This window comes from Pieris rapae, chromosome 12, assembly GCF_905147795.1.
Source record: "Pieris rapae chromosome 12, ilPieRapa1.1, whole genome shotgun sequence".
Classification (NCBI taxonomy): Eukaryota; Metazoa; Arthropoda; class Insecta; order Lepidoptera; family Pieridae; genus Pieris; species Pieris rapae.
Window position 1 is genome coordinate 3,720,818 of NC_059520.1, and position 19,017 is coordinate 3,739,834.

The 19,017-nt window shown below is 31.8% G+C and overlaps 4 protein-coding genes across 21 annotated transcripts in view; 2 read left to right on the forward strand and 2 right to left on the reverse strand.

Moving 5' to 3' along the window:
- The first annotated feature begins 1,268 nt into the window (after positions 1-1,268).
- Positions 1,269-3,157, forward strand: LOC111001196 (prenylated Rab acceptor protein 1). Of its 2 annotated transcripts, none has more exons than XM_022270966.2 (6): positions 1,269-1,485; positions 1,877-1,979; positions 2,084-2,187; positions 2,362-2,446; positions 2,697-2,805; positions 2,921-3,157. In XM_022270966.2, the coding sequence occupies exons 1-6, from the start codon at positions 1,394-1,396 to the stop codon at positions 3,022-3,024; spliced, it is 597 nt and encodes a 198-aa protein (XP_022126658.2). In that variant the 5' UTR covers positions 1,269-1,393; the 3' UTR covers positions 3,025-3,157. The 2 variants fall into 2 exon arrangements, with proteins under 2 accessions (XP_022126658.2, XP_022126659.2); XM_022270967.2 differs by having other exon boundaries at positions 1,270-1,464.
- Positions 3,158-3,438: 281 nt separating this feature from the next.
- LOC111001194 (transcription factor E2F7) lies at positions 3,439-6,196 on the reverse strand. The gene is made up of 3 exons (XM_022270965.2): positions 5,497-6,196; positions 5,082-5,415; positions 3,439-5,002 (listed from the first exon to the last, which is right to left on the reverse strand). The coding sequence occupies exons 1-3, from the start codon at positions 5,682-5,684 to the stop codon at positions 4,526-4,528; spliced, it is 999 nt and encodes a 332-aa protein (XP_022126657.2). The 5' UTR covers positions 5,685-6,196; the 3' UTR covers positions 3,439-4,525.
- Positions 6,197-6,414: 218 nt separating this feature from the next.
- LOC111001178 lies at positions 6,415-7,614 on the forward strand. Its single transcript, XM_045630291.1, has 4 exons — positions 6,415-6,533; positions 6,603-6,805; positions 7,052-7,235; positions 7,436-7,614. Exons 1-4 carry the CDS (start codon positions 6,464-6,466, stop codon positions 7,471-7,473), a joined length of 495 nt encoding a protein of 164 aa, XP_045486247.1. The 5' UTR covers positions 6,415-6,463; the 3' UTR covers positions 7,474-7,614.
- Positions 7,615-7,838: 224 nt separating this feature from the next.
- Positions 7,839-19,017, reverse strand: part of LOC111001176 (TLD domain-containing protein 2) — an 89,079-nt gene continuing 77,900 nt past the window's right edge. For 15 of the 17 annotated variants that reach the window (XM_022270940.2, XM_022270934.2, XM_022270932.2 and 12 more), the window contains 5 exons: positions 14,645-14,763; positions 13,349-13,508; positions 11,345-11,528; positions 9,951-10,056; positions 7,839-9,621 (listed from right to left, as the gene is read on the reverse strand). In XM_022270940.2, coding sequence (XP_022126632.2) covers positions 9,486-9,621; positions 9,951-10,056; positions 11,345-11,528; positions 13,349-13,508; positions 14,645-14,763 — 705 coding nt within the window. In that variant the 3' untranslated portion in view covers positions 7,839-9,485. Of the gene's footprint in view, positions 9,622-9,950; positions 10,057-11,344; positions 11,529-13,348; positions 13,509-14,644; positions 14,764-15,675; positions 16,072-17,354; positions 17,728-19,017 lie in introns of those variants that run through there. The other 2 variants (XM_022270938.2, XM_022270937.2) reach the window with 2 other exon arrangements.

The window sequence follows — 19,017 nt, forward strand, 5'->3', positions numbered from 1 at the left end:
AAATAAAGTTAAATTTGGATTCATAACAAAGAAAACAATGCAAAAAATTAAATGTGCAGTTTGTTGGTATAATTCGGGACCACTGTCACCATCATTAATGGCTATTGTTTTAAATACATGTTATATTTTTGTCGTGTTAACAAATATTTATTTATTAACATTTCATTACAACTTACATTACAATATAAAAATTGAACATAATTAAATGAAAAGGATAACTTATCACTTTCGAGCGATCTCTTTCGGGCAACCTCTATGTATATGTTAATAAATAATCGTATTTATCATTTTCTCTGCTGTTTTAAAGTTTCTCGTAAAATTGTAATGCTCGAAACAAGATTTAATATTTTTTTAATTGGGAGTTTTTAGTTTACAGGAAAATATTTCTTTCTTTCTAGTTTTCTGATATTTGCACATCTTAGTTGTATTGTATATCTTTTAACGCTATGTATATTTTATGTTAGTCTTTGAAATTCTATTTGAATTGAAGAAAGCAGTTCGGAGCTACATGGCTGCGAATGATGCGTTCTCACAATACACTTTTGGAAAAGTGGTTATGTATGAAGAAATTTTTTTGAAAGAAATACGGCTAGACCCCCACAAATCGATTGAATCGGCTCGCAGATAAAATATACGAACATCTGTGGTCACAAACAGTATATACACAATATAACAGATTAAGTGAAGCCTTAAGGTAACGTTAAACGTTTATAAATGGTACTGTTGGTACCAAACTTACCAAGACAACCCTGGTTTTGTCATTATCGGAATGCAAATCGCCAAATTACATACACAATCTCACGTCTGCGTCTTGGTCATTCTATCATATAAGGGATCACTCTATCTGTGTGGCTTGGATGAAGGCACTGTATCTCACTTACATACTATTTAATAGTTCCAAACTAACATATCGCCTCTATGACGTTCTTCCCCCTAAAGCCCCCCTCCTTTGTTTGTGTTCAGTCCATATTGTAGATTTTTATGTAAATATATAGAAAGTAATAAAATAAAAGTGGAAGTTGAAAATAGTGTTTAATGTAATTCTTATTATATATACTTATACTTCAAAAAATTTTCTGTCTTTAAACTAACAATCGAATTTCTACTTTTTTTTTTAGGTGCATAATAATTATTCTTATTCTCACCGATTAATCTCCTTTGTGCTTCTCCAAAAAAATGATACTTTTGGTGAAAAGCGTAGATAGCTGATAGAGTATAGAAGTTAGAACCATATAACATAGTCTGTCTACGGTGAAAAGTGAACTGTGAAGTGATATTGTCAGTAGGTACTAGGTAGTGACTACTAAAATAAAGTAGTAAATAGGAGTAAAAAAAAAGGAGTATAAATACTAATACAAACAAATTTTTAGAAAAACTAGCGGTTTTTAGAAAAATGTCTGAAAATGTTAATATAGATTTAGCTGGAGAAATTAACGCTACAACAGAAAAAAAGGGATTTCAAAAGTATGTCAATGATTTGGATTTGTAAGTTTACTAACAAACTAACAATACAATGTTATTCTTGATCTATGACGAATCAATCACTACTTCTCTGATCTCTTATCATATTCCTTCAAGCGTGGATATATGTATATTTTAATCTAAGTATTAACATTTTTCGTTGGCAACCTTAATGATACGCATATTATAAATACTAATTCAATAGAGTAGAATTTTTATTAATAAGCTCGTTGTAGTATTAGTAAATTCTGCACCCATTTGTTTTTTTTAAATAATCTGTATATAATTATTGCCCAAGGGCGTTTAGCTATATGTTATGTTTGAGCTCTGAAGCATGAGCGCCTGGATATTTAGTCCATTTTACCATTGTTTATAAAGTAGGAAATATATTTTAGAAATATTCGACATATTTTAGACTACTACAACATGTGCGGAGTGGAGCAGCACCAGCATTGGTAATGGGAGTTCTATCTTCTCGACGTCCATGGACCCAATTTGTAGCTACTGAAAATTTTAAAGTAAGTATATCTTAACAACATTTTTAATCAAATCCAGAGTGGTGGTCTGTTAACTTATTTTTAAAATTATAGACTTTATAATACCCTGTCCTTCTAATTTTTAGGCACCTGCTTCGATTCCAAGATTGTCTCGTAGATTTTACAAAAACATTGAACATTTTCAAGCAAATTATTTAATGATATTCCTGGGACTTTTTGCATATTGCTTGTAAGTTATGGTTTATTAATGAAACATTTTATGTAATTGACAAGTGATGTTTTCTCCCTGAAATGCTATGAAGATAAAACTACAAAATAGTTATATAGTGATGCAATGAGATACTAAGTTGTTAACTTATGTTTTATTATTTATTTTTAATACCAATGTTATAATTGGTTACAGAATAACAACACCATTGCTATTGATTGCTATGGCTGCTAGTTTTTTTGGATATAAGAAACTCACATCAGGACCTAACACTTGGAAAGTAAGTAACATAAATTATATCAGAAGGTCAAATAATTTAGTCACAATTCTTAGGTAGACTCTTTGTCATGAATTAGAAGCTGATATTTAAATTATATAAACAAATTGCAGCCTAAAGTAAGTTACACATTTGTATATTTATTTAAAAAATCTTAAATTAGAAACTTTCAATTGATATAATAAAAAGTTTTTACTGGATGAACTTACGGCTGTAAAAAGACACATCATATTTTAAGTAACAATCCTTACAGGTTGGCAACTGGGAACTCACAAAAACACAACAATATGTTGCAGCTGTAGGCTGTTCTACACTGATTATGTGGTTTGCAGGAGCTGGTGCAGTTCTCTTTTGGGTTCTAGGTAATGTTTATAATTATAAGTAGTAATAAATAGAACTCAACTGATAATATCTGATTCTGAATTAGACCACTCTGAATGGTTAAAAGAATAATAATTATTAATCCTCTTTTTTTAGGTGCAACAGTAACTGTTGTGGCTCTGCATGCAAGTTTCTTTGATGCCGAAAACTTAGTGTTATCTGATGACCCTGATCAGTTTCCTATGATAGAGCAGGTTTGACAATGCGAGTTACCCCTATATATACCTAAACGATCTGCCCACCATTTGGATACCTGAAGGAAGCACATTTGTATTTTTTTTGACTGGATTTTACTTTTAATTTTTTTAGTATACAATATATATTAGAGTATACATTGCACCAGCCCTCAACTTAATGACCTTCATAAGTTTTGTCTCAATATAAGTCCTAACTAATATAACTTTGGATAAAATTAAAAAAGAAATCACATACCTTATAATATTAATCAAGTTAACGATGAGTAGTGTCTCTTTCAAGGCAATTTTTTATATTAATTCTTAGTTTAGATATAAAGAATAACATATTATGAATCCTATTATATATTTTAATAAAATTATATTTTTAACTAATTGTAGTTTGAGTGTATGCCCAATTTATTTCATAGAAAAGTCGTGTATGTTTCAGTATTATAATTGTCAAACAATACAATCATAAAGGTCTTTACAAATACCTGTTCCTTTTTAAATAACATGTCATTATAATATGTAGTAACTTTTAAATGAATTTAATTATACAAACAGTTCATTAGTCTATTAAGGATTCTCAGTCAATTTCTATTATATATTATAATAGGCAATATTTAAATTGCAAATATAAGTAAAACAGTAATGTATCCGAAGGCAGATAGAAATGCATACCTACTATTAAATTTTAACATAAATAATATATAACAATTTATATAGTATTGTATTGAAACATATGTAAGTAAATAAAAACAGGAAAACTATTAGTTGTTCCCTTACAATGCTAGTCAATTTGAATGTATGTATCTGTTATGAATATTAAAATATTTAGTTGTGACAAAAAGAAATCTTTTTAAGATAACAATTTGATAAAATTTTAAAATAAGAACAATTGCATTCTGAATTGCTTAAATATACTCTGGGGAAGACATTTGCAATTTTTACAATAAATATATTATCTTACCCATTTACTTCAACATTTAAATATCTTTAATTTATAAAAAAATATAGACAGTGCAAAAGTTCAAGATAACATTAATCATGAATTATTGATTTATTCATATTAATGAAGACTAGAACACCAATCTATGTGAAAGTAAGTTTTACATAATATTCTCTATAGTAAATTAACAATATAATTAAGCATAATAACTTCTCTTATACATTGTATTAAATTTGCATTCTTATTTTCAATAAATTGCAAATCCTTTAAACTTTTTACTTTTATGAGGAGTACAGGTGACTGTTTCAAAATCTACCTATCAATTTCTCCTTTAGCACTGGCAAGTACTTGGGATAAAAAAAATTTGTAACATACAATTTTATTATCTAAAATCTATTTTTTTTTGTTATATCTAATTTCATGGCATATGGTAATAACCACCAAAATTAAAAATTTCATATAATTTGATTTTAGCTACTATCTATAAATGCAAAAGGCTTATGTGGCATGTCTATTTCTATCAATATACATAATGTCAAAAATTACAGCCCTTAAATATAAATAATTAATAACTAGTCACAGAGTTACTGAGTTATTGATTCTACTTAATTCCATATCAGCAACAAGTAAAATTTCATCCCATTTATGGGAAGGGGTGTGTGGAGGTGTTGTTATACCAAACTTTTCAATACTAGTTGTAGGTGTAGTGAATTCCAACTTTCTTTTGGACTTACCAGCAAACACATGACATGGAGCAAGCTGCTGAGAACCATGCAAGGCAGTGATGGGTGTGATTGGAGATGGGGTAAGTAAGTTCTTCTCAAGTTTATTCATTTTAACCCCAACATATCTGAAGACAGGCTTCTTCAATATTGAATTACCATTAACTTTTTCTATGAGACCAATTGAAATAAGAACATTTGCAATATCATAGAGTCTCCTCACTTTGGACTTATGTTGACGATCCATTTGCTCAGGGGATACAATAGACTTATTTTTTGAATTTGTCTCTATGAGAACACTTACGGCCATTTCTAAATTAATCAGTCTATTCTGAAAACAAGACAAATATGATTCAGTGTAAAGAACTAGTGAAAAACAAATAGGCACACATTATAGATAAACTACTTACAGGTGGCTCTACCAAGAAGAGCATGAGAAATCTTTGAGCTAAGACACCAAGAGTCTTATGTTTTGGAGCCGGTGGCTTGGGAGCTTTTCCTCGAAGCACTTCTGACAGTCTTAAATTTTCTCCCTGCTTTTTTAACATCTTTAAAAAAGAATGTAATCTTGACGCTCCATGCCATAGATAAGTATTCTTTCTTTTATGTATTGCACATTGCATAGCTTCCAATATATTAATAATGTCATACATGCGCCGTTTTTCTACACCTAAACGAGCGGCAGTTCCATCTAGTTGCAGTTCTACAGGACCATTTCCATAAAGTGGAAAAAGATCTAAAAATCTGAAGTAAAAAATATGTTTCATTATACTCATCAAATTTATGTTGTAACACTAAAATTTAGAAACAATATGAATTACTCACTTGTCACATAATATCTGCAGGGATTTTTCCTTCCGGTGAACTGTACTCGGTGGCGGCGTGGGGTATTGTAAAGCCACATTAGTTAGTAGTTTTAAGTTCGCAGTTGGAGAAACATAATTTGAAGAATTAGTGACTTCACTCAGCGCGCAACGTTTAGGAGTAGAAGTTATATTATCATCTTCATACATTTTGTGTGAACATTATGCAAATACGCTTAATTTGAATAGTTCGCTTTATTTTTGACATCTATCCAGAAAATCTAGGTGGTTGCAATTTTAATCATCTAACGCGATAGCTGCTTTCATGTTTAAGTTACTTATGTCAGAGTTTTTAAAAGAATAAACGATAAAATATATGAAATCTTGATGTATAAAATTGCTAAAAATATAACCTAATCGTAAACAACTTTGACAAATACTAAATGCGCGCGACTCGCGAGGTTTTTAAATGTAAATGTCATAAGTTTATAATGTCTTAGGTATGTTTCAAAATGACCAAATGAAACAGTTAAGAACATAATTTACTCTCAATAACATTTAATAGTTACTCGTACGAGTTTGGAAGACATAGCCATTATGAAATCACATGGTTTTAAGACTCAATTCATGAAAAGAAATTAAGAATATTTTTGCTTAAGGTAAATCTCGGTGGATTCTCGTCTCACTGTGGATCAAATTTGTATATGGTTTGACAACTGACACTTGACAGTGACTATTGCTTTAAATATTGTAATATCAAATTTGCTGGTTAAGTATTAATTTATATTTTATACCACGTATATGACTATCCTATGCCTTTAGAAATTCAGAACTCGGACGTCATTTTTTTCTTTAGATAATAAACACGATTGTACGTTTTCTCATTATCCTATAAAACAAGTACACGACATCACTGATATTATGATAAAAGTAAGTAACGAAGATGCATACAATAATAAACACATCAGACACTTGTGTGAAATATTGTGATGTTTTCCATATTTATTTTAATTTGCTTTTTTAGTTTTACTATCAATACGAGTGCATTACAATTAAACGGTATTTTTCAATAAAAATATTTGGCTCATTATTTAATGTTATTATTATAAATTCATACTTTTATTTCAGATGTAATATTGTGCCGGACCTGTGGGAATACTATTGCACATTCAAATGCTATTATAGAGAAAAAAAGTTCATTATCTTTGAAGACTTTTAATGACACATTGTTCAGTAGTGAAAATGTTACAGTACAGATTTTAACAAAGGACGTTATTTTCCGTTTTCCCATTATAATTACCAATCATTCAAATTGCATTAGTTTGGGTGAGGTATGTATTTTAAAAATTGTAATATTATGACAACTCTGTTTCACCTATTGCCTTAATTTTGATGTCTTGTTTTTATATAAAAAATCTTTACTATTTTAAACTCTAAACCAGCCTGGTTAAATCATTGTTATTTATTATAACTACTCAGAAAGCTTTCTACCAAAAAGCCTTTATGTTTATTACACAGCTCATAGGGTTTGTTGTTGTTGCTAAAAGCAAAAGATTTATTTATGAATACATTTGTAGTGGGAAGAAGACGAGGAATTGTGGTTTTCTGGATATCGATGGAGACCCTGCCTCTGTCCTGACTGTGGAGTATTAGTTGGCTGGTTATTTGAAAAATATAATCCTCTAGGATCAAATAATTCAGTTTATGAAGCGAGAGGTCAATTTTATGCACTTATATTACCAAATCTGGTTAGCCAGAAGTGTAAGTTAAGTTAACCTTGGTTTTAATAGGAGCATCACAATTATTTTGAACTTATATTTTTTCTACTTAGTGTGGTTGACAAAATAAAATTAATTAAAAACATTCCTTTATCTATTTTTATAACTTTTTGATTATTTGATGATGCAATGTATATTTTCAGTATTGTGTCAGTTAATTTAACTCATTTTATGTTATTTTAGTTTTAAACTCAATAATAATTGGATTGTTACATGACTAAAATGACATTTGAATTATCAGTTGAAGACAAGGCTTTCTTAGCCGCATGTGAAGAAGAGTTTAAAGATAGATACACAGAAAATGATGAAGAATTTATGAAAGTTTTAAATGCAGAACCCTCTATTCCTCCAATAATTGAAAATTGGTACATTTCCAATAGATCAGGTGGAAGATTTTCACCATATGACAGACATAGGTATAATAGAGACAGAGGGTACCAAGGAAGAAGAGATGAAGGATTTAACAGAGGCTATAGAAGAGGATACAATGACTACGAACAAAGTGACAATCAGAATAATAGGGACCGTTTTCAAAGAAGACATAGATAATTATATGTAATGTTTTTGTTGCAAATTAAAGAATAAAAAGTTTTCAAAAGAATATATTTCTCAATTATTATGGCTTGATTTACATTAACAACTTATAGATCACCTGAAATAATACAGCTACAGCATTTTGAAATTAAAATAAATAATGTACATATCTCACTGCTACTCAACAATAGTAACTATAACTAAAATTCTTAACAATGTATTATGCCGATATATATTCATAGGTAGTTCTGTCAATATGATAATTATAACAATATATAATAGTACTGCATGGACAGATGCACTAGCAAATAAATGTGCTCAACAATCTGACGCTACTATGAACAATTTATTACTTCATAAAAATATATTTTAATTAATCTCATAGCTTATTTTAGACCATAATGAAACAAACTAGGATCCTTCAGTAGTTGGCTACTAGCACAAAGTTTATGGCTTAAAATGCGAATAATTGACACTTTGCTAAAAGCTGATGAACAAGATTGATGTCAATATGGTTGACATCTTGTTGCACTGTTCACATAAGGTTATTACTACAAATATTGCACAATTTTCACAAACTACTGAACAGTTACATGCAGCTGTTAATAGCAACATACTAGCTAAGTTAAGAGACATAATATTGTGTGAATGATGTGCACATGCAGAATTTTTATGAAAAATTACAATTTGATCTCAGCATGTCAACTTATGTCATCGCCATAGTCACCGACAATGGGTCACACTTCAGAAAAATTAATTTGGCTATAGCCCAAAATTCTGAGTAAACATCATGCGAAGTGATACAATTACTAAGCACAACAATTACATCCATAAAGCTTTCTAATATAATAATATTTGTCTAAATATATTTACTACTCATGTACTCAAGAGATAACATCATAAAAATAGTTTAAGTTTAACGTAATTTAAATACTTATGAATGTAATGACACATTCGAAAGTACCGATGAAACTAAATAAAAAGATAATGATATAACAACTCTAATTATACAATAAAATGCCATATCGATCAAATCACAGTGAAGTGTAAACATAAATTTATGCTAACTTAAAATTATGACTACATTACCAACATGAAAACAAACACTCTACGCAAACTAAACCTATTCATACTGATCGCAACGTAGCTTATTAGCGACATAGACTTATCTATCCTGTGTTAAGCAAGACAGCTATGGTAATTGCCTTCGTCAGGGCAGATAGGATTATGTCACAGATGAATCTGTACACAAGTCACGGTTGGCAAGTCACAGTGTTGCCAGATGCAGTACTACAACAATGCAAACATCAAAACAACGATATAATTAACTGGGGGTAACACCGAGACACAGCTTCTAAACAATTTTTCTACGACCAATGAGAAAAGGCGTTTACTACCTTTTCCCGAGAGGCCCACTACATATTACTACATAACGTTGATACGTAATAACAACGCGTTGAATTGACAGTCAGCCGGTCCCTTTCGGGTGCCATCGCCTCAAAAACCTTACAAACGAATGACAATTGACTAGGATTGACGCACGGGCGCGTTCCGCGAATGTAAATCGAAAACATTGGTCGAGTTCAGTACTTTTGACTAGAGATACGCGGGGCGCGGGTGCCAAGTAAAAGTCGACTTGTAAAAGTGTCAAATTGTCGTAGCAAATTTCATAAGACAATAGTAAAGCTGCTTTGGTCGCTCAGATGAAGGTCCAACACTCCATGATTTTGACGATGAAGTCCTCGCGTGTACTGAGTGGCTCATTACCGTAAGTCGTACAGCGCTGAGTGCGGCCCAAGTAAAGATCTCCGTCCAACCATAATCCGAACTTGCCGCTGCAAAATAGACATACATAAGGCTTTGCAAATTAACTTTACTTCTTTCGATGTATGTCAATTATCATTAACTTTTAAATTCAAAATATCGACATAACTATCTCACCTCCTTACTTATTGATACAATATTAAATAAGAAATAATTCTTTTCAAAATTAAAAAAATAGTCTTCATCCTGACAACGAATCTTACTTGCAACAATGACTTGAATAACTTTCCTTTATTTTCTTAATATTACAATTCTTATTAATAATAAGGAATAATTTTGCATGTCACAGATTGTATAATGTATTTGAAGATTAAAAATAATAAATGCTTAAAAAACTTACTCTCCAGCGCCAATAGATATGTTATCGTTGCTCCCACGTATAAAGTACATATTGTCTCCGGTCCAACCCCAATATTTGAATTTAGTTTTGAATGCTGCGGGCGATTCTAAAAAAATAATTTTAATCCAATAAGAAAAAAAAATCCTTATTACAATTTATGGCAAAATAACTTCTCAATGCTTCATGATAAATCGTAGAAAATGGATAAATGGTATTTAATTCAAGAATAATTAACCATATCTTAAAATAAATTACGTAATCACGGAATAATATTGCTATTTAAGATATGTTTTGGAATGGTCTCGTCAGGTCACCTAAAGGCTAAATGTGTATACAATCCATTTTGATATAGTAATGATTAATAAGGAAACAATTTGAATTATTGATTAAAAAAAATGTACCAATAGAAACATTTATAAAGACAACTTAATTATAAATACGGTATTGAATGTTAATTAAATGCATAAATAAAAAAATAAATCTCATATTTATAGGATATTTAATGACGCTAACAGTTTTATTTTTTAATTATAATCTATTAATATGGACAAGTCATAAAATAAACAATAATCAATCCTGCCCGTCTCCCTGTGACGGGTAATTTTAAACATGTCAAAAATCTCAAACCTCACAAGACAAGGGACATTTATAAATATTAATGGTAATGACGTTATTCATTTGCATATTTTATACATTACGGCGGGTCAAAACCAATCTCAATTTCAAAATAAATTTAGAAACACTTTTCAAAAATTCCATTGAGCCTTGTCTTTCGAAAGAACCTTCCGTAAACAAATTATAATATGAATTAGGCAAAATGATTTTGATAGTTTACTTACGTGTTTGTAGCAATTAGTTTCTAAATTCTTGAATTAATATTCAGACTTGACCGAATTAAAACAAAGTAACACTCTGACATAGACAAACTATAACTGACGGACCAAAAACGATCGATATGATAGGATCGCTGTGATATTTAGTAAGTTTAAACCACTTAGTGATTTCAATATACCAATGTGATGATTTACGAAACGTCAACTGTCAAGTATCGAAAATCATCGTTTTTTATGGCAGATAAAATGGACTGTTGAGAATTTACTGATAAATAAATTTAATATAGCCATGTATAACATCAGTTGCCTAACGAGATGAGTAAGTGAGATGTGGCCTATATGAGGGCACGCCTATCCAGAAGATGCCTTTTTACCTGCCGATTAAGTGAACCGATATTATACTGTCTAGCGCAGATGGAAGGGATTTCACTCTTTGCTGTTTTTATAAGAAACGCCGAACCAAATCGTAACGAGCGGCGATGTCGACAACAAAGATGTGAAACTCCAACGTGCTTTTAAATGAACAGGGATGTCGGAATCATATTTATCGTTAGTTCTCACCTTCCTTTTCTTCTTTCCCCTCATCTTTCTTCTCTTTAACATCAGTATCTTTGTCCTTGATGTCGTCTCCCTTCTCGGAAGTTTGTGGCTCATCGATTCGTTGGAAAGAGAACAGCAGAGACTCCCCAGTTCCGTAGAAATGCTCTGAAGGACGCAATGCGCATGATGTCAACGCTCCGAATACCTGAAAGAATCACATACCTAATTGTATCATGACCGCATTTGGAAACAGTTTCAGCTATCTCTATATTAATTCAACGTTCAGATTTTTTTCGCATAAAAAACTCTCAGTTGTCGGACGTCCAGGTGATACGAGAGGAATTTCATGTTCTGCCTCGATGATGAAACTCAGCTGTAGGTATTAATTCGAACAACTCCTTCGAACACAGTCACCGTGGTAAAAGCGGTTAAAATGCAGAATATATTACTTTCCAGTTTTGATAAGTTTAATACGCTGTACCAACAACACACAACAACCTGGCTAAACACAAAAAACACATCTTGCGTCTGTATCTGACCTCTTGCGACTTCACCCATAAAAAAGTTTAAGTCGTTCTGAGAGTTACAACGTAATAGCACCAAGCTAAACTAGTCTTTTTTTATAATTAACGCGTAGATAATGATTTTATCGCGTGAATATGTACTTCCGAATAACTTACTCGATATAATATATACTTATATTATATATTTCCGTTTTGTTTTTTTCGTCACATTGAATTTATATCATTCATTGATCTTTTGGCCTCATGGATATTTGCGAAGTATTATTAAGGACGAAAATTACAGGAGAATATGTTATATTCTAACCTAACGAATGGACCGTTCCTGCAAAAACAGGCTATCAAATCCGAAAAGCAATTCTACGATTGGCAACATATTAGCATATTATGTTGTACCTATATGTGTCGGGTTTAAGTAGCTTACAACAATTCTTTATGCTAATTTTGTGTTTTAAATTATTGCATAACATTATACACAATATTGTTTTAACGCTTATCAATAATTATTATCATGCAGATCTTGTAAGTCTACTGTTGGCATTTTGATTTTATTATCTAACTGTATAGTTATGGTCTAAGCAGTAGGTCAGAAAGTTCAACCATTTTATTGAGCTAATTACATCTGAGTTGAGTGACACAAGCATGTTAGACTGGTTTAGTACATAGAATATATTAACATGATAATAATACTAAAAAATATTTAATTATACCTACATTGTTTTGTTAATTTTGATACTGTATATACCTACATAAAAATTTAATTAACTCTAATTAGAGAGTAATAATTAAAAGCGTCTAATCTCGTATTTATCTATGCATTTATTCGTATACAAGAATTTAACATTATAAATTGTACTCACTCTCTGTATTAAGATTTTACAATTCAACACGTGTTTATATTTGATTTATTATAAAGAAAATTTTATACACGAAAAAGAAAATACCGTTTGTGTATTATAATTTACTGTGTAAAATATATAACGCGGTAATTGAACAACATTAAAGAAAGTGTTGTTAATTATTATTCGTGTTTTAACTTCGCTGTAAATAGAGAATAGTGAAAGAAATTTCTAGGTTTGTTTTACGGGACAGGGTTTTGAATCATATATTTGTCTTGAACCAAAGTCGAGACCCTGGGCATCGAAAAGGATTGTTCGATTCAAAAAAGAAACAATAATTACATGATAAACAAAAATTAATTATAAAAGAATTCATAGTAATTAGTAAAATTACCAGCCGTTTAATTAAAAAATATAATTCTTGAACATTGAAAAGGTGAGTACCATTTCATTGGCGTTAGTCTTATGTACTAAACAGTGGTAAGTGAAACAGTAGACCAGAACATGTCTTCCCTTAAGAGACTGTATCCAAGGTGTCTCAGTAAAGAGAGAATTTAATAAAAAAAGTTTTTACTTCGAAAAGCAGGTTGCAAGGATCTGCCATCATTAGTCCGTCATGGTTTTCGTGTTAATTATCTAAATACTTTACAAAATCTTCAACTTACATTATTATCGGTGTCCTGAATGACAAGTAACACGGGGCTGTCAACTCTCTGCATTTTACGGTACATGGAGGCAAGTGAAAACCCATGTTGGCTGGTACTAAATGCCAGCGACCACATGTATCCCTGCGCACGCGCCGGTAAGACGCTGCATAGCTTCTCTCTGAAAAGTATGAATAATATATATATATATATATATAAATATATTATCGAATATAATTTTATAATAAACAGCAGCTTTAAGCAAAGGATGCGTTGGACTGATAACGAATGGTACCTCGGCTCTACACATTTGTGTAATTTAATAAAAAAGAAAGTTCCATGATTTAGTGGGAAAGTATTTGCGGTAAAGAGAAAATTAAATTAGAAAATCAGCTTGTAACTACATACTTAAGTACATAGTAAAATTAAATAAATATTATAAGATAAATAGATACAGACATCTAAGACGCATAAACCTGCTCCACGTACCTACGCAGGCGCGATGGATTAATTCATAATTGTTTACGATATTTACGAATTGAAGGACGCTAAACGTCCGATTCTAGAATATACCAACCTATATTACACACAATTTATTACGTGTCTTGAAGATGCGAAAAAAATCAGTTTTTGTTTAACATTTTGCTATCGTTTAAGAACATTTTATCTTAATACTTTTATTTATTAATAATTCACAATTTAAATTCTCTTTGTTTTGTTTTAGTTTAAAATCCATAGACCAGAACAGCGCACGTACAACGATTCACGAACATAAATAACAAATGTTATCTATCGGGCTATTTCTAATTTACCCACAACAGCCTTTATTTATTAGCAAACTTATAACAAACTTCACTAGCTTTGTTGAGAATTTAACAAGTAGGGCCTGCACTATGGTCAGTTTGACAAGTTTTATTTACTTTGAATTATGTAATGTATTAGCCGTGTGTACATGACTCCTGTATGTCAAAACCCGTTTTTGACGTAAGGGAGTCCTTCTTTGCGCAAAGTCACGACAATCTTATTCGTTTACCGTTATTCGCCACGTGAAATTTCAAAGCTTGCAATTAAAGAGAGATTCTACCTTTTTGCTTCATTAAAAGCGTGCCGTGCGCATACAGTTTGCAAATAAACGTATAGAAATATTATGTGTTTAACTACAAGTGAAACATAACTAACCTGCAATTAAGCGACTCTTAATAATGATTTGAAGTTGACATAACGGCATCCCTTGTAATTTATATATATTGTGTTATTTGTGTTTCTTTCTAGCAATGAAATGTGAATAAATCAATAAATTATAGTCTGATTTTTTACCTGTGTTCCATGGTGAATATCTCCGATGTACCGATGAGATCTGGTGGCGAAAACTCCATGTCAACAGAGGCGCTCGACGAATACAATGCCCGGCGTAACTCATCGCTCATCGACAGTACCTATAAACGTATTATTGAATTGAAATAACCAATAAGACTGTTCAAACCAGTCCTAGCAATAATCCGGCAATTTACATATTGAAACATGGAATGTCTAAATTTGGATAGTACCGGATATTTCGTTATACTAGAAACATTTAATATTGTCTTAAAAGGTTTGTGTCGAATTGATATAGTTTTAATTAAAAGCAAGTCCATTATCGCTTCACATTTTAAATGAAACAGCAGGTGTTACTCGATTGATCTAAATACTCTGTCTTATATAAGGGTGACTGACCTCTGGATTACATAGGAAACTCAATATTTACCTTTTGGTTGCTCCAAAATGTTAAAAAATTAATTTCCAATCATGCCTAACATTGTGCGTCATGCCATAAAGAAATTGTACGATACATGTATAATTTACCAAATGATATTATTAATGAATGTGAAAAACTCGTATGAATGAAAATGACAAGATGCACTAATGAGAGCACATTCCGAACACTACTGCTCATATTAAAGTGTTTCAAACTATTTCCTCTAACAACCAGCCAAGTGAAATAATAAATTCAACGTCCATATAAGGACTGAATAATTAAACATTGTGCGCATTATTTATAGTGCCATAATACTATGTACATTTAAACAATTCATCCAGTTACTCACCCTGAACACCGAAGAAAATAAAAATACCACAGCTAATGAAAATACTACAAAAAATATGTATAAGAAATGATGACGCGGGTGTATGCGTCGCGTGGTCGTTTTAACCTCGACCAAGTTAGTCAACAAAATCTTAAGCATATGCTTACATCATCTTGTAAACCATTATTTAGATCTAAATATTTTTTTATGTACGATATAAATCTCGGCTATTGAAGAGTAGAAGGTAAATGATAGAGGTCAATTAAAAAAAAAGATAAATCTCACCTCACGAAGACATGTCAACGTGCCTCTCCTGCTAGAGGAGCATATCGCTGGCTTTTTAGATTTCTTAATTTTTATTTTAAGTATCAACGAATCCGCCTTCTCTACTTTTTCCGCGAGCTTTTTCGCTAACTTTCCAAGCATTTTGGATTAACTCCTAGTGGAGCACTTTTATAAAATAACTACAAAACTATTACACCTTTAAACCAAATACATATTGGTATAGTATGTCTTCAGTAGCTAGGATCAATGGCAGAACTGCGACTGACAATTCACTTTGTTGGTATCAGTTGTTATCTGGTGCAAATAATTCGCGACTAGTGTAACACATTTATCACAAAAGGATTAGCCGCTTCTTTAGTCTGTAATCCTACAATATTTTATGTTATCTTTATAAGCTTAAAGCTTCATAGGTTGCAACAATTCGATACAAAATTTTGTTTATTGTTACAGTTACCCCGAAATAACTCAGTGATAAGATAAATAGTTCTGAAACGAGTTAGAATGGTCAAAAAATTATGCAGAATATTAAGCAGCGGAAATTTGCGTACCTGGGCCACGTGTTGCGTCATGACCGCTACCACCTCCTTCAACTAATAATAATGGGTAAAATCCAGGGTAAACGGCGTGATGGTCGAAGGAAGAAGTCATGGCTTCGCAATGTTAGGGAGTGGACCGGGTATTGCAAATGCGGAAGAGTTGCTACATCTGTCGCAGGTCGAGACGCGTTTCAGGAAACTGACGGCCAACCTCCAGTAATGGAGAGGCACTTGAAGAAGAAGAAGATAAATAGCAAAGTAAATTTATATGTGTAGAGCCCTACGTTTTCGAGAATTTTCGATTGTTCTCGCAGTAATGTAGGCGACTTTACTTGACTTGTAATTATTTGAAGTTGTTCTCAGAATTGTTGAACACAATACATCACGATTAATACGGATTATCAAGACAATGCCTGAAGACACTTCGAAACTAGATTTCTGCGGAAGTAATGCAATAAGTTAATATTTCTGGATTTTCTCATTCATTAAAAATATACATGTGTAAGAACATCTGATGTTAAGTGAACTTTTAATGCCAGACGGCTAGTGCTTTGCCAGTCTTTTACGAATTACTTATACGGCCTTAAGAAGTGCTTGTATTGCAGAGTTTTACTTTAGTACAGTAATTTAAGAAACGATACATCGTACATCACACATACAATGTGACAAGATTTTTTTTACCCAACACTGTGATACTATGAAATACTGTGCAATATTTTAGAGACAATACGGTGATAATGCACATTAAGCATTCTAATATGTAGTACAAAAACATTAATTACCGAAATTGACCCCATCGTTACAAGTTATTCTGGTATTATAATATACCAATTATTTTGCAATTACGTCGACAACTTAAACCAGTTACACACAGTGACTGCAATTTGCACTTAATTCTTACGTACAGGAAATGTAGGTAAAATTTTGTTAAAGCTAATTAAGCAGTAGGTTACATTATTTTTGTCCACACCACGGAAGACCAGAATGACATTCAAAGCTTAAGGTTGTTTAAAGTTCCTTTTTAACGAATGATAGTAATAATTACTATACGAGGAATTCGTAACGTTGGCAACTGTTATTAGCGAAGTAACATCGCTTCAATAGTGCGATAAGAAAGTTTTGAACACTTTCTTTTGGCCTCACCTTTTCGGCGTCGTACGTGGGCGGCTTATCTGGCGATGTTGGCCCGAGCCGCACCATCTCTATCAACTTCATAGTCTGCATTTAAACGGATTTCCTCATATAAAACGCACACGAATATCACAAAAACAACATACACCCACGTCCGGGACGATGCGTGTTCAAATAATGTTTTGTATCGAGATTTGCACGCCCGATTTGCTTATAAACAACGTTTTTGTCGTTTTGTGTTCACTGCCGTTTGTATCAACGTGAGGATATTTAAAGAATGCTCGTAACACGACCGAAAGGCGAGTATGGCGCACCAGAGCGAGTTGGGTACTAGCTAGTAGCTAGAGGCTAAAGAAAGAATCGCGGCACTCGCGACCCCGCCACTATGACGACAAAAAATGCACGCTCGCCGACTCGAGCATTGGCAAGCAAATTAATTCATCGTATACATCGTCTCAATAACTTTTAAACTATAAACAAATATATTTAAAAAATCCTTGATAGTCGTAATATAAACAATGTAATAAAATATTGACCTCACAGATAACACACGAACCGATATCAGACAAGAAAATAATAATAATAATAAAGTTTATTTTCTTCTTCACAATATTGCAGTTTACATACTGCAAGTTAAAAATCTTTGTGAGAAGCTGATACCTATAAAAATATGGGCAATGAATGACGATATTGTACGTGACGCGTGACGAAATTGTAATGCACAATGGCTAGTGACCGGCTGACAATTGACATACGATCGAAGGTAACAAGTTCCGGACATGAAACTGCATCAACCAAATAATACATTCGTTTCAGTCAAATCAGTCTGATTCGGATGTATATTTACCTCGTATATGTATTTAAACACATTTAACAATTATTTGTTAATACTGTTTAAAAACATTTTTTTATGTAATAAAGTGAAATAAAAAATCTCCATTAAACATTCGTTAAGACATTTCGAAATGGATGCCCAAGTATATAATGTATTACTGGTTCAAGTCAGTGGCATTTATATGTCCTTTAAGACTGAATGCAGTATATAAATATCAAAGAAACGAATGCGTTTCTTTGATATTTATAGAAAAAATGTTAATTCTGTACTATTACTACTATTTTTACGATAGGTTTTTACTTTCATAATAAAAATCATTTGTGAATCAAGTGTTTGTGCGTAAGAATTATTTATTGATGAACAGTCGAGAAGGTTTAAATGCACTTTTTCAGCAGCATTTGAAACAACAGACGGAAGCTGTACAAGACGTCGGAAACATCTATCATCTTCTTTTGTGTCAACTGTCACGACAAAAAAAGGTTTCACGCTGCGCTATAAAACACCTAATTACAACTTCAAGTTTTTAATTAGAAGTCGTTATACGTAAACGAGGAAGTATCATTTCTAGTGGATTTATACTCATATTATGGTAGTGTTCTTGACAACAGACAGCGGCTACCGCACAATTTATTATCCCGTATATCAACGTGTAGAGATTTATTGGGTCTCGTAATACTTTGTAAACGAAAGATAATACAATACAGCTCTTATCATACTTATAAGCCTGATTACATAATAAGTAGTTACGAGTTTCATAATTTCAGTATCAAAAAACGACCATCTATACAATGCCCATTTAACAATTGCAAATATTTTTTTGTAAAATATGGGTCACTTGCG

Coding starts and splice junctions, on each gene's coding strand:
- LOC111001196 (XM_022270966.2), top strand. CDS start 1,394: ATGTCTGAAAATGTTAATATAGATTTAGCTGGAGAAATTAACGCTACA. Junction 1,486..1,876: donor TATGTCAATGATTTGGATTT/GTAAGTTTACTA, acceptor GACATATTTTAG/ACTACTACAACATGTGCGGA. Junction 2,447..2,696: donor CAGGACCTAACACTTGGAAA/GTAAGTAACATA, acceptor CAATCCTTACAG/GTTGGCAACTGGGAACTCAC.
- LOC111001194 (XM_022270965.2), bottom strand. CDS start 5,684: ATGTATGAAGATGATAATATAACTTCTACTCCTAAACGTTGCGCGCTG. Junction 5,416..5,496: donor CTGCAGATATTATGTGACAA/GTGAGTAATTCA, acceptor TTTTTACTTCAG/ATTTTTAGATCTTTTTCCAC. Junction 5,003..5,081: donor TCTTCTTGGTAGAGCCACCT/GTAAGTAGTTTA, acceptor TCTTGTTTTCAG/AATAGACTGATTAATTTAGA.
- LOC111001178 (XM_045630291.1), top strand. CDS start 6,464: ATGTTTTCCATATTTATTTTAATTTGCTTTTTTAGTTTTACTATCAAT. Junction 6,534..6,602: donor GAGTGCATTACAATTAAACG/GTATTTTTCAAT, acceptor CTTTTATTTCAG/ATGTAATATTGTGCCGGACC. Junction 7,236..7,435: donor AAATCTGGTTAGCCAGAAGT/GTAAGTTAAGTT, acceptor ATGTTATTTTAG/TTTTAAACTCAATAATAATT.